The following is a 13,076-nucleotide window of genomic DNA, read 5'->3' as shown; positions in this document are numbered from 1 at the left end:
GTATATGTTGAATTATAGGGCTAAATTCTCTTTTTTCTTTTTTAGATTTAAAAAAATTTTTTTTCTTTTTTGTTCCCAAAGCCCCCCAGTACATAGTTATATATTTTTAGTTGTGAGTCCTTCTAGTTGTGGCATGTGGGATGCCACCTCAGCATGGCTTGATGAGCAGTGCCATGTCCGTGCCCAGGATCCGAACTGGCGAAACCCTGGGCCGCTGAAGCAGAGCGCACAAACTTAACAACTTGACCACAGGGCTGGCCCTTAAATTCTCTTTTAATTAGGAAAATATTCACACACACATACACATATATGTGCATAATAATCCACAAACTTTGGTATTTAATAATAAACTTAGTGTGTTGTTCTTTATAGCTGGGAATTGCTACATGTATATATCGAAGCTTCCTGTTTAGTAGGCTTTCAGTAAATTTTTATTGAGTCAAGTGAATGAATATGCCTCCTATTGTCTAGCATCTTAGCGGCCTTCACTTATGGCCATCAAGTCCAGCCTCCTGTCCCTAAGCAGGACCTTATGGGTGGAAAATCACTTATTCTTTGGACTTTGTCAACTGCCCCTTCTGTTCTTGAACAGCCTTTACTGCCCAAGCTAACTCTAATACAGTTGAACTCATTGTCTTTTTTTACTTTTTTTTTTTAAAGATTTTATTTTTTCCTTTTTCTCCCCAAAGCCCCCCAGTACATAGTTGTATATTCTTCGTTGTGGGTCCTTCTGGTTGTAGCATGTGGGACGCTGCCTCAGTGTGGTTTGATGAGCAGTGCCATGTCTGTGCCCAGGATTCGAACCAACGAAACACTGGGCCGCCTGCAGCAGAGCTCGCGAACTTAACCACTCGGCCACGGGCCAGCCCCTGAACTCATTGTCTTTTAATCATTAACTTCTAAAGGGAAGTAGAGGAAAAACATTCACTGCCCTTTATGTAGTAAAACATTGTTTTGTTTTCCTGGAACTTTTTTTTTAATGAAGTTAACTTGGCTCCTTTTCTTTTGCATTTAGTTCTCTATACTTTAAAAAGTAAAAATACAGAGCCTCTCCATTTCTTAGTGGTTCTGGAAAGTTACCAGAACTTTTGTGTGTGTCCTTCTCCCCAGTTATAGGCCTAGCCTGGCTCACCGGTCTTTGGTAGAATGTGAGCACAGGTCAAAGTGGAGATCTTTCTTTAAACTGGTTTTCATTCAGTTGTTGTATCAAGATGTATATTTTCCCCCATATTTTCAAAGGAATTAGATAAGAAATGGTAAAATTCAGATATGTAAATATTTTGTTTAATGTCTTGCCACTGAGGAAGCCTGTTTTTGAACTCTTAACTGTGATTCTTGATAACCCCTGTTCCTCAGCTTCATCGTGTCATCTTGCAGTAAGATTAATTTCCGACTTTATGAAATCACCAGTCTTGCCAGATGGGCTTTGTTTTAGCTGGGCTTTGGCACCGTAGGCTTTGTTACATCTTGGAACAAATTATTTTGCTAATGAGTTGTTTTATTCTGACTACGATTTAGAATAGTAGTTTTCAAATTCTTTTTTAGGTATTAATCCTTAGTTTAATAAAAGGGTTTGTCTGTCCCTTTACTTAAAAAAAGTCTTGTACCAAAAATCGGAATATATGTAAACTGCAGCCCTTCTGGGTCAAGGCTCAAAATCCTTAGTGCTGAGCAGCTCTCTCTTCCTCAGCCTCAGCCTGCGACTGGGGCCCCAGAGGAACTTTGGGCTTTTGCAGAGCAGTCTATAAACCTCTGATTTAGAGGATTGTGTTTTTAACTCACCTATCTCTTTTTCTTGTAGATTGGCAAGAATGTTGATAAGTGGCTCTGGATGCTTGGTGCTCACCGTGTGATGACTCGAGGGGAGGGCGACTGCAATGTGGTTAAAAGCAAACATGGCAGCATTGAAGGTGACTTTAGAGCTTGGAAGACCAAGTTCATCTCGAGGCTACGGGCGCTTTCTAAGGGAGAGAAAAAGTCCTGTGGTGGCAACTGCAAGAAAGGCAGATGCAAATCTAGTCAGCATGGCTCAGAGGAAATGGAGCCAGGATCTCCCGCCCAAGATGGATTGCATCAGAGAGACACTGAGGTATGAAGCCTATGTGTCCATGTCTCGTTGCTCTCTTCCTGTGTTTGGAGATGCTGAGCCTTACCTCTGCCATGAGAAACTCTTTCATTGGCTTCTGGTTAGAAGGAAGATCTGAAACTCGTGTAGTGGTGTTTTAGAGAGAGGGTGGTCTTAGGAGTTAAGCCATGTTGTGCTGGATGCTTTTCTATATCTCTTCTTGAATCCTTGCATTGCTAGAGTCATGTAGATTTCTACCAGTTGCAAGTTAGGAAACAGAGGCCCCGAGAAGTTAAATATGTCCTAGGCTGAACTCCTATCTTTTTATCCCCAAACCACTTATTCCTCGTGACCTACCTTCTTTAATGACTCCATGATCACTCAAACTCGAAGGCCGCAAGTCATCCTGGATTCATGTCTTTCATCTCTCACATTCCAAACATGTCTCTTTGTTCCTTCTTCAGATACCCCAGTTCCTTTGAAACTCGTGTCATCAGGCCACATCATCTCTGCCGTCTTCATAGTTGTTCTTTTGGCCACCTGGTCACTTGAGTCATTTAGAAACAGCTTTGCCTGCTCACTCATTGTGTGTCTACCTTTGTTCCTGTCATTACTCTTTGTGGCTGAGTCATCTGTGTAGATGACTTATCCAGCACCCTGGCCTGCCAGTCTCCTGGCCTTTACACCTCCAGCAACCATTTTCTTCACTGACCTTGGCCTCTCACTTCCATGATCACCTCTGAAATTTCATGTTCCTTTGACCCAAATTCTGACCTCTTTCTGGTGCTCCTACTTTCAAATTCTTTAGATCCCATACCTTTTTCATTGGATAGAGAAAACTGCTTACTTCTCTTCTGTCCTTACCCAGTTTAGATTTTATACTCATTCTTTTATAAACATATTCAGTTGCCCTGCCTTTCACTTCCTTTCTAATCCAATTAGCTAAATCCCTAACCAGGGTGAAACCTGCTATCTGCCTTCCCCCTTGCCTGCTGCTTGCTGCTTGACCACAGATTCATGGCCACTGGCTTGAGCCTGTATGCCCTCAGACCTACCCAACAATCGCCAGCATTCTCTCCTAAGTTCCCTTTCTCACTCTCCAAGATGATATTTCATATTCTTTTTCTCCCTACCCCTTCCTCCAGCTCTCAGAGGAGAGCTGTGTTAGTCCCCTCACCCTATCTACATATTTTCGTCTTTTCTGTCACAGAAGACCAAGTGTCTTCTCTCATTTTCAGGTCAAAAGACCACTCTCTGGATCTGCATGCTCTGGAATCAGGGACTTTTTTTCCTTTGTTTATTGCCTCTCTCCTGCATTGTTAATCTTTCCCTCTCTACTAGATTATTCCCACACATATATAAACGTGATCTGGAATCACCTGTGTTTAAACAAACCCAAAAAGGCAAACAAAAAATAAATCTTTACTTTGTTCTATTTTTCAGCTAGTTTAATTTTTCTCTTCTCTTTTGTAGCCAGTCTTTTCGCTTACATTCCCTTATCTTCCCTCCACTTGGCTCTTAACGTGTTTTTAAACCTTTTCTTAATTGAGGTAAAATTCATATAACATAAAATTAACCATTTTAGAGTATGCAATCCGGTGGTATTTAGCACACTCACAGTTTTGTGCAATCACTGCCTCTATCAAGTTCCAATACCTTTTCATTGCCTCAAGAGAAAACCCCTTACCCACTAAGCAGTCACTCTTTACTCCCCTTCCCCTACCCCTGACACTCTCCAATTTGCTTTCTGTCTCTATAGATTTACTTATGCTGGGTATTTCATATAAATGGAATCTTTACAATATGTGATCTTACAATACAATATGTATTTTTTGTGTCTGGCTTTTAATCACTTAGCATGATGTTTTTGAGGTTCATCCATGTTGTAGCATTTATCAGTACTTCATTCATTTTTGAGGCTGAATAATATTCTGTTATATGGATATACCACATTTTGTTGATTTATTTATCTACCAATTGAAATTTTGGTTGTTTCCACCTTTTGGCTATTGTGATTAGTGCTGCTGTGACATTCAAGGACAAGTATTTGTTTGAGTAACTCTTTTCTGTTCTTTTGGGTATATACCTAGGAGTGGAATTACTGAGTCATGTGGTAATTCTATGTTTAACTTTTCGAGGAACCACCAAACTGTTTTCCACAGTGGCTGCACCATTTTACATTCCCACCAGCCATGTACAAGGTTCCAGTGTCTCTACATCCTTGCCAACACTTCTTATTTTCTGTTTCTTTATTTTTAAATTATAGACATCCTAGTGAGTGTGGTGTCTCCTTGTGGTTTTGATTTGCATTTCCATTTAATGACTAATGATCTTTTCATGTGTTTATTGCCATCTGTATATCTTCTTTGGGGAAATGTCTATTCAAGTCCTTTCCCCATTTTTTAAATTGGATTGTTTCTCTTGTTGTTGAGTAGTAAGAGTTGTTTATTTTATCCTAGATAGTAGACCCTTCTCAGGTATATAACTTGCAAATATTTCCCCTCATACTGGTTTTCTTTTACTTTCTCGATCATGTCCTTTGATACACTAAAGTTTTTAATTTCTATGAAGTCAAACTTAGCTATATTTTCTTTTGTTGCTCATGCTATTGGGGTCATATATATGAACCCATTGCTAAATCCAAGGTAATGAAGATTTACTCCTATGTTCTAAGAATTTTATAGTTTTAGTTCTTATGTTTGGATCTTTGATCCATTTTGAGTTAATTTTTGTGTATGGTGTGAGGTAAAGGTCCTTGTGTATGGTATGAGGTAAGGGTCCAGTTTAATTCTTTGACGTGTATATCCAGTTGTCCCAGCAGCATTTATCAAAGTGGGTGTTCTTTCCCCATTGAATGAACTTAGCATCCTTGTCAGAATTCATTGTCCCTAGATGTGTGGGTTTATTTCTGGACTCTCAGTTCTACTCCATTGATCTGTGTGTCTCTCCTTAGGCCAGTACTACACTGTAGCTTTGTGGTTAGGTTTTGAAGTCAGGAAGTGAGTCCTCCAACTTTGTTCTTTCTCAATATTCTTTTGGCTATTTGGGGTGCCTTGCAATTCAATATGAACTTGAAGATTGGTTTTTCCATTTCTGCAAAAGAAATTGTTGGAATTGTGATAGGGGTTGCTTTGAGTCTGTAGATTGATTGGATAGTATTGTCATCTTAGCAATACTAAGTTTTCCAGTCCATGAACTTGTATATCTTCCCATTTATTTAGGTGGTCTTTCAGCAATTTCTTGTAGTGGTATTTTGGATTTTCAGAATACAAATATTTCACCTCCTTGGTTATATTTTTTCTTAGGTATTTTATTTCTTTAGATGCTATTGAATTCCACAGTGGTCAGAGAAGATATTTTGGATGATTTTAATCTTTAAATTTACTAAGACTTGTTTTGTGGCCTAACATATGGTCTGTCCTGGAGAATGTTTTATGTACACTTGAGAAAAATGTGTAATTTCCTGTTTTCGGGTGAAATGTTTTATGTCTCTGTTAGGTCTAATTGGTTTATAGTGTCATTCCAGCCATCTGTTTCATTATTGATCTTCTATCTAGTTGTTCTCTCCATTATTGAAAGTAAGGTATTGAAGTTTCCAACTATTGTTGTATAACCTTTTCTCCCTTCAGTTCTGTCAGTTTTTGTTTCACATGTTTTGTTAGGTGCATATGTCTGTTAGGTGCAGTATGTTTATAATTGTTATATTTTCTTGATGGATTAGTGCTTTTGTCAATATATAATGTCTTTTGTCTCTTGTAACCAGTTTTTACTTAAAGTCTGTTTTCTCTGCTGTTAGTATAGCTACCCCAACTCATTTTTGGTTGCTATTTGCATGGAATATCTTTTTCTGTCGTTTGACTTTTAACTTGTTTGTATCTTTGGATCTAAAGTGAGTCTCTTGTAGACAGCATCGAGTTGGTTCCTGCTTTTTTTTTTTATTTATTCCACCTGTCTCTGCCTTTTAATTGGAGAGTTTAATCTATTTTCATTTAAAGTAATTACTGATAAGGAAGCACTTCTGTCATTTTAATGTGCAGTCTATATATCTTACATCTTTTTGGTCCTCAGTTTCTCCATTACTGCCTTTTGTGTTTAATGGATTTTTTTGTGGTGTACCGTTTTGATTCTTTTCTCATTTCTGTTTCTGTACATTTGAAGTTATTTTTTGGTAGTTACCCTGGGAATTGCAGTTAACCTCTTTAATTATACCACTCTATTTGAATTAATGTTACCTTAATATACAAAAACTTTGCTCCTATTCATCTTTGTCCTTTCCTCTTTCTGTTGTTCTTGTCACAAATTATAGCTTTATACATTAAGTGCCCATTAACATGGATTTACAGTTAGTTGTTTTGTGCATTTGTCTTTTAATCATATGGGGGGAAAAAAGAGGAATTACAAACCAAAAATACAATAATACTGGCTTTTGTATTTACCTGTGTAATTACCTTTGCCTGTGTTCTTTATTTCTTTGTATAGCTTTGAATCACTGTAGATGTCTTTTTCATTTCTGCTTGAAGGACTCTCTCTAGCATTTCTAGGGCTGGTCTACTGGTAGTGAACTTCTCAGTTTTTGTTTGTCTGAGAGAGCCTTTAGTTCTCCTTCAATTCTGAAGGATGATTTTGCTGGATATAGAATTCTTAGTTGGTTTTTTCCCCCTACAGTGGTTTAAATATGTCATTCCACTGCCTCGCAGCCTCTTGGTTTCTTGATGACAAATCAGCTGTTAATCTGATTGAGGAGCCATTGTATGTGAAGAGTTGCCTCTGTCTTGCTACTTTCAAGATTCTCTCATTGTCATTGTCTTGACAGTTTGATTATAATGTGTCTTGGTTTGGTTCTCTTTGAGTTTATCCTTGGAGTTCATTGATTTTGTCGACCTATATAGTCATGTCTTTTATCAATTTGGGAAGTTTTCAGCCATTATTTCTTCAAATTGTTTTTGTTATTTCTTTCCTCTCCATTTGGAACTCCGCTTTTGTGTATATTTGTATGCTTGATGATGACCTACAGATCTCTTAGGCTCTGTTCATTTTTCAGACTGGACAATTTCAACCAATCTGTCTTCATGTTTGCTGATTCTTCTGCCTGATCAAATCTACTATTGAAAGCCACCAGTGAAATTTTTGTTCAGTTATACTTTTCAGTTCAAGAATTTCTTTGTTTTGTTTTTATAATTTCTATTTCTGTGTTGACATTCTCTGTTTGTTGAGACCTTGTTCTCTTGGTTTCCTTTAGCACTTTGTCCATGGTTTTCTTTAGCTCTTTGAGCATGTGTAAGACACTTGACTTAAAGTCTTTATTGGGTAAATCTAAAATCTGTGTTTCTCAGGAGCAGTTTCTGTTAATTTTTCCTGTGAATAGGCCATACCTTTTTCTTTCTTTGAGTGGTTCATAATGTTTTGTTGAAAACTGCATATTTTGAATATTGTAATGTGTTAACTCTGGAAATCAGATTCTTTCCCCTCTTCAAGGTTTATTTTTGTAGTTTGCTGTGGGTTGTAATTGTTTATTTGTTTAGTAACGTGTGTGTGTGTGTGTGTGTGTGTGTGTGTGTGTGAGGAAGATTGGTCCTGGGCTAACATCTGTTGCCAATCCTCCTCTTTTTGTTTGAGGAAGATTGTCATTGAGCTAACATCTGTGCCACCCTCCCTCTACTTTATGTGGGATGCTGCCACAACGTGGTTTGACAAACAGTGCTAGGTCTGCACCCGGGATCTGAACCTGCAAACCCTGGGCTGCCAAAGCAGAGCAGGCAAACTTAACTACTACACCACCAGGCTGGCCCCTGTTTAGTAACTTTTTAAAACTGTTTTTATAAAGACTGTATCTTCTGTCACGTGTGGTTTCTGAGGTATGTTTCTTTGGCTTGTGTTCAGCTGGTGTTTTGCAAAATTTCCTTGAACTCCATTTTTAAGTTTCTTTTTCTTGATTCAGTGTTTTATTGGTTGTTGTCAACCATTGACTAATTTCCAGAGTTCTGACAAAGTTGAATCTGTTGGTTTTTGCTTAATTTTAGGTGTTTCTATGGGGGAACAGGCCCTTGGAGTTACTTACTCTGCCATTTTTGCTGATATCACTCTTAGTTCTTAACATTTAAAAAATTTAAGTTAAAATTTTATTTTTAAATCAAAAATAACACTTGTATGTTTTAAATTTCAGATAGTACTTCTAGACTTATAATTAAAAACTGTACTTCCTTGCCTCCTTCTATCTAATTCTTATTTTCCCAAGGCAACCACTTTTAAATCTTTTACCTTTTTCATGAGACATTTACCTCTATATTCCTAAATAATAGGGCCTTCCTGATATTTCTTGATTTTTTTTTTTTTATTTCAAAACCACACACACACACGTAGACTGAGAGGCAGTATCATTTCCCTTCCTTTCGTTTTCTTGTATAGTTGTGTCACACTTTCTGGTTAGACCATTATTCATTGTTTCATTATTGTGGCTATGTACGTATTGACATCTGTGCCATGTACTATATTGTTATGTTTTCATTTTTATACATTTATTTCCCTTAAGATAATTACTGCATCTGCTTTGATTTCTCTGTATCACTAATTCATTCTAAAACTCCAGCAGAACTGAAAATTGTTTTTCAGTGTTCTGTAGTTTTTATTGATTTCTTGAAGTCTTCTGTGAGTCTTCTTCTTCTGCTCCAAATTGGTGTGGCTTCCCTCCAAGCCTTGGTACAGCTGACGTCCTGTGTCTTCCATCCACTGTGATGCACAGCCTTCCTTTCATTAGCTTCCTGGGTTGCATTCCCTGATTCCAGTATCTCATATCTTGTTTCTTGATTGACTTGTTTTTTGGAGCACCTTCTCTAGTAGCTCTCTGAGAAAGGGTGTTTTGGAAGTAAGTTTTCAGACTTTTCGTATCTGCTTGTCCTTATCCAACCTTCACAGTTGATTAATGCTTCAGCTTGAGTATAGAATTCTAGGTGAGAGTAATTTTCTTTCAGAAAATTGAACACATTGATCCATTGTCTTTTAGTTAGAGTGTTGCTTTTGGGAACCCCAGTTTAATTTGGTTCTGAATTTGTATTATATAATCCTCCTTCTCCACCCCTCCCAGAAACCTTAGAACCTCTGCATAAAATCCTTCTGATCATCTGTCTTTGGCTCTGTTCTTTCCCCCAAATTCTCTGCCTATCTTGCTTACTTTCTACTCTTGTACAGATCATTTATTTCTAGTTTACTTTTATACCAAGGATGCAGCCTTGTGGGGTCCCAGCTTTGACTCTGGTCTTCTGTGTTAGACTCCCCTCCTAGTGTTGTTTCCTTGACTTTACCTGCTCTTCCCTTGTCCTGTCCAGCTCTCAAAATATTTTCTCCAGAGTTCAGCAGATCCTCTCAGCTCCATTTCTCACTTACCTCCTAGGATTCTCTTTTTAGTTCATATTTTTTCTCTTTGGATTCCTTACATTTTTGCTAACTTAGTGGTACATTTAAAATTATGATTTTAAAATATTGTTATTAATTTTTAGTTCTTTTCTACAGTAGAGTTGTTCAATGTAATCCACCCTGCAGCTGTGAGCAGAAGTCCCAGTTAACTCTCACCCACTCCAGTTTGGCTTTTACCCCACTGCGTCTGCTTTTTTCCAGGTCCAAGGGACTTCATGTTGTCAAGCCCTGTGGATATTTCTGTCTTCATTTTACTTGACCTCTCAACAGCAGTTGACATTGCTGACTCCTCCTTTTTTTTTTTTTTTAAAGATTGGCACCTGAGCTAACATCTGTTGCCAATCTCCTTTGTTTTTCTTTTTTCTTCTCCCCAAAGCCTCCCAGTACATAGTTGTATGTATATTCTAATTGTGAGTGCCTCTGGTTATGCTGTGTGGGATGCTGCCTCAGCATGGCCGACGAGTAGTGCCATGTCCGTGCCCAGGATCCGAACTGGTGAAACCCTGGGCCACCGAAGCAGAGCCTGTGAAGTTAACTACTTGGCCATGGAGCCAGCCCCACTGACTTCTTCTTTGAGAAACTCTTATTTTTTGACTTTCGTGACATCATTCTTATGGTTTTCTTCCTTTTTTACTTGGGATCCTCTTCCTTTATCTAACCTGTACGTGTTGGAGTGATTCAAAGCTTGGTGCTATGTTCTTTTTTTTGTTGATAACTTTCTTCCTGGAGGATCTTATCTAAATTCATGGCTTTAAATACTGTCTATGTACCACTTATTCGTATGTTTGTATTTCCAGCTCTAAGGTCTACCCTCAATTTTGTTCTCTTATATGCGGCTCCTTTTTAAAATCTCTACTTGGAGGTGTAAGACGTCTCATACTTCACAAATTCAAAATGGAGCTCCTAATTTCAATTCTCCCAGTCTGTTTCTCTCTAGCTCTTTCTCATCTTAGTAAACACCACCACCATCTCAATTACTTAAAAAAGAAACCCAACAGCCGTGCTTGATTCCTTCCTCTTCCTCATTCGCATATTTAATTCCTCACTTAAGTCTGGTTTGTTCTTTGTCTAAAACAGAAGTCAGGAAACTTCTGTACAGGGCCAGCTAGTTTAAATATTTTCGTATGGTGATATGGTGGGTCATATGGTTTCTGTTGCAGTTATCATTGCTGCCATTGTATCAAGAAAGTAGCTATAGATAATGTGTAAATGATGGTCACCCTTAGATTTGACTTGAGGCTGGCTGGATTTGCACTGTGGGCCATAGTTTGCTGACCTGTAGCCTAAAATATGTCAAATCCATGCAGTGAACTCATGATTTGGGAGGGAGTATTGGATGGTTTACTACTTTGAACAATGTATTTCTGGACATTGATGTTCCAGGAGGAAGAACCCTTTGCGAGCACCAGCGAGGAAGATTCTAGTACTGAGGACCATCAGAGTCTAAGTTCTGTTGTTGATGTTGAGGACCTTGGCAAAATTATGAATCATGTGAAGAAAGAAAAGGTACTGTAATTCTGGGTAATAGTGAACTTGGATCCTGCAGTTGGCTAACATCTAGCATTCTGTATTGGTGTGTAATCCATCTGAGCTCATAACTAGACAGTTTTGTTTCTTTGCCTCCTGTCTTGAGAGTTTTATTTATTTATTTTTTTGCCATTTTTACATGAGCTTTGTGAAAATCTTCCTTCTTAGCCCTGTGAAAATGAACTTGTAGAAGGACAGGCAGAAGATTTTAGGACAAGAACTGAGGAAAGGGTAGATGAGTAGAGGGATTTCCAGCAGAGTTGTGGCTGATGATGGCGGGGTGAACAGCACGATAAAATTGACTAGTGTTGAGGTTCCAAGTGGCGCTCTTATGTAAAGTTGCTACCCTGTCGTACAGACCTAGTGCTGTTGGGCTTAGGGGTGTGGCAGCTTGATCTCGGTGTTGAGATCAGTGTAGGTGGAGGCCCTAGGAATCTAAGAAAGGTTAGTCTGGGGTTGTCATTGTCTCACTGACTAGATGAATGTGAAAATGTACAGTGCAGTTGGATTTTATGCAGATTCCAAGGATCTAAAATTGAAATACTATACTACATACCATAATATAAAAATATATAGCCTTAACTTATATGTGAGTTTCCGGAAATGAGAATATCCTAAACGAAAAATGTATCAATTGCATACAGTCTTAGAAACTTAACAGAAACTCAAAGAATTCAGTAAGGTAGCAGGATATAATAAGGTAAAAAGTCAATAGCCTTTATATTTCCAAACAATAATCAGTTAGAAGCTATAGTGGAAGAAAAGACCCCATTTACAACAGCCACAGAAGAAACCAATAAGTACCTAGGAATAAATTTAAAAGTAAATATCCTAAATCAACGTGAGGAAAACTTTCAGACATTCCTGAAAGATATAAAAGTGCCTTGACTAAATGGAAAGATGTCTGTTGTTTTTAGATATGGTGACTCAGTGTTGTAAAGATGTCAGTTCTTTTAAGTTAATACATAAATTTGATGCAATCCCATTAAAAGTTCCAGTAAGAGTTTTTTTTTCTGGAGCTAGACTGGGTGATTCATGTGGAAAAGTAAACGTGCAAGAATAGTTAAGGAACTTTTGGCAAAAGTAGTAATGAGAAACACTAGCCCTACTAGATATTGAAACTTACTACAAGGCATCTGTAATTAAAACTGTGGTACTGGCTCCTGATGGGTGCAGCAGAATAAAATTTCAGAAATAGACCTAAGAATATGTGGGAATTTCATATATGGTAAAGGTGACCTCTCTTTTCCCTGGGGGGAAAATAGACTTTTAAGATAAATGATTTTGACAACTGGATAGCTACTTGTGAAGAGATAAAATTGGCTCTGTACATTATACATACATCAGAATGAACTTCAACTGGGTCAGAGGTCTAAACGTTGAAAAAATATATATGTATATAATAGGACTAGATGCATTATTTTATAACTTGGAGAAAGGTTGTCTATATGATTCAAAATCTAGAAGCAATAAAATTAAATTTATCAATGATTTTTAAAAAAGATTTGCATGGCCGTAAGCAAAATCAAAAGACAAGTGATAAAGTGAGGAAAAATATTTCCCCCTTCTATCAGAAAGAAGGGGTTAATTTTTCTATTCTTGAAAGAAAAAAAAAAGACCCAAACCCTAAAGGAAAAATCAGCAAAACATCAATAGTCAACTCTCAGAAAAAGCTGTACAAATAGACTAAATATATTGAAAAATGCTCAAATTCCATCATAATAAAGGTCATGTAAATTAAGACTACACTGACATACATTTCTCACCTGTCTAAATAGCAAAAGTTCAAAAATTGGACAGCATACACAATTGAGAGGCTGTGGGGAAACAGGCATTCACACCTTGCTGGTGGGAGTCCAGAATAGTATAACCTGTATGGAGGGGCTTTTGGCAGTCTTTACCAAACTCACATGCATTTACCCATGATCCAGCAGGCCCTCTTGTGTGAATTTACCTTGAAGATACATCTTTACAAACACAGAACAGCATCTGCACAAGGTTATGCCTCGCAGCATATATAGCAAACAGCTGTTGGATGCTGGTTGAAAAAAGCATGATATGTCCATACAATGTA

At 37.8% G+C, this 13,076-nt stretch overlaps 1 protein-coding gene across 12 annotated transcripts in view; it reads left to right on the top strand.

Moving 5' to 3' along the window:
• The window catches only part of LOC100062082 (S-adenosyl-L-methionine-dependent tRNA 4-demethylwyosine synthase TYW1), a 214,316-nt gene that overhangs the window by 11,039 nt on the left and 190,201 nt on the right, over nucleotides 1–13,076 (top strand). For all 12 annotated transcript variants that reach the window (XR_011424631.1, XR_011424630.1, XM_070231776.1 and 9 more), the window contains 2 exons: nucleotides 1,802–2,089; nucleotides 10,859–10,981. Coding sequence is in view for 10 of the 12 variants with exons in the window: in XM_070231776.1 (XP_070087877.1) it covers nucleotides 1,802–2,089; nucleotides 10,859–10,981 (411 nt within the window). In the remaining 2 variants the exon portion in view is untranslated. The remainder of the gene's footprint in view (nucleotides 1–1,801; nucleotides 2,090–10,858; nucleotides 10,982–13,076) is intronic.

The sequence above is a fragment of the Equus caballus genome, chromosome 13, assembly GCF_041296265.1.
Source record: "Equus caballus isolate H_3958 breed thoroughbred chromosome 13, TB-T2T, whole genome shotgun sequence".
In the NCBI taxonomy this organism is placed as follows: domain Eukaryota; kingdom Metazoa; phylum Chordata; class Mammalia; order Perissodactyla; family Equidae; genus Equus; species Equus caballus.
Note: the sequence above shows the minus strand (reverse complement) of the source record. Positions and strands in the feature narration are given on the sequence as shown.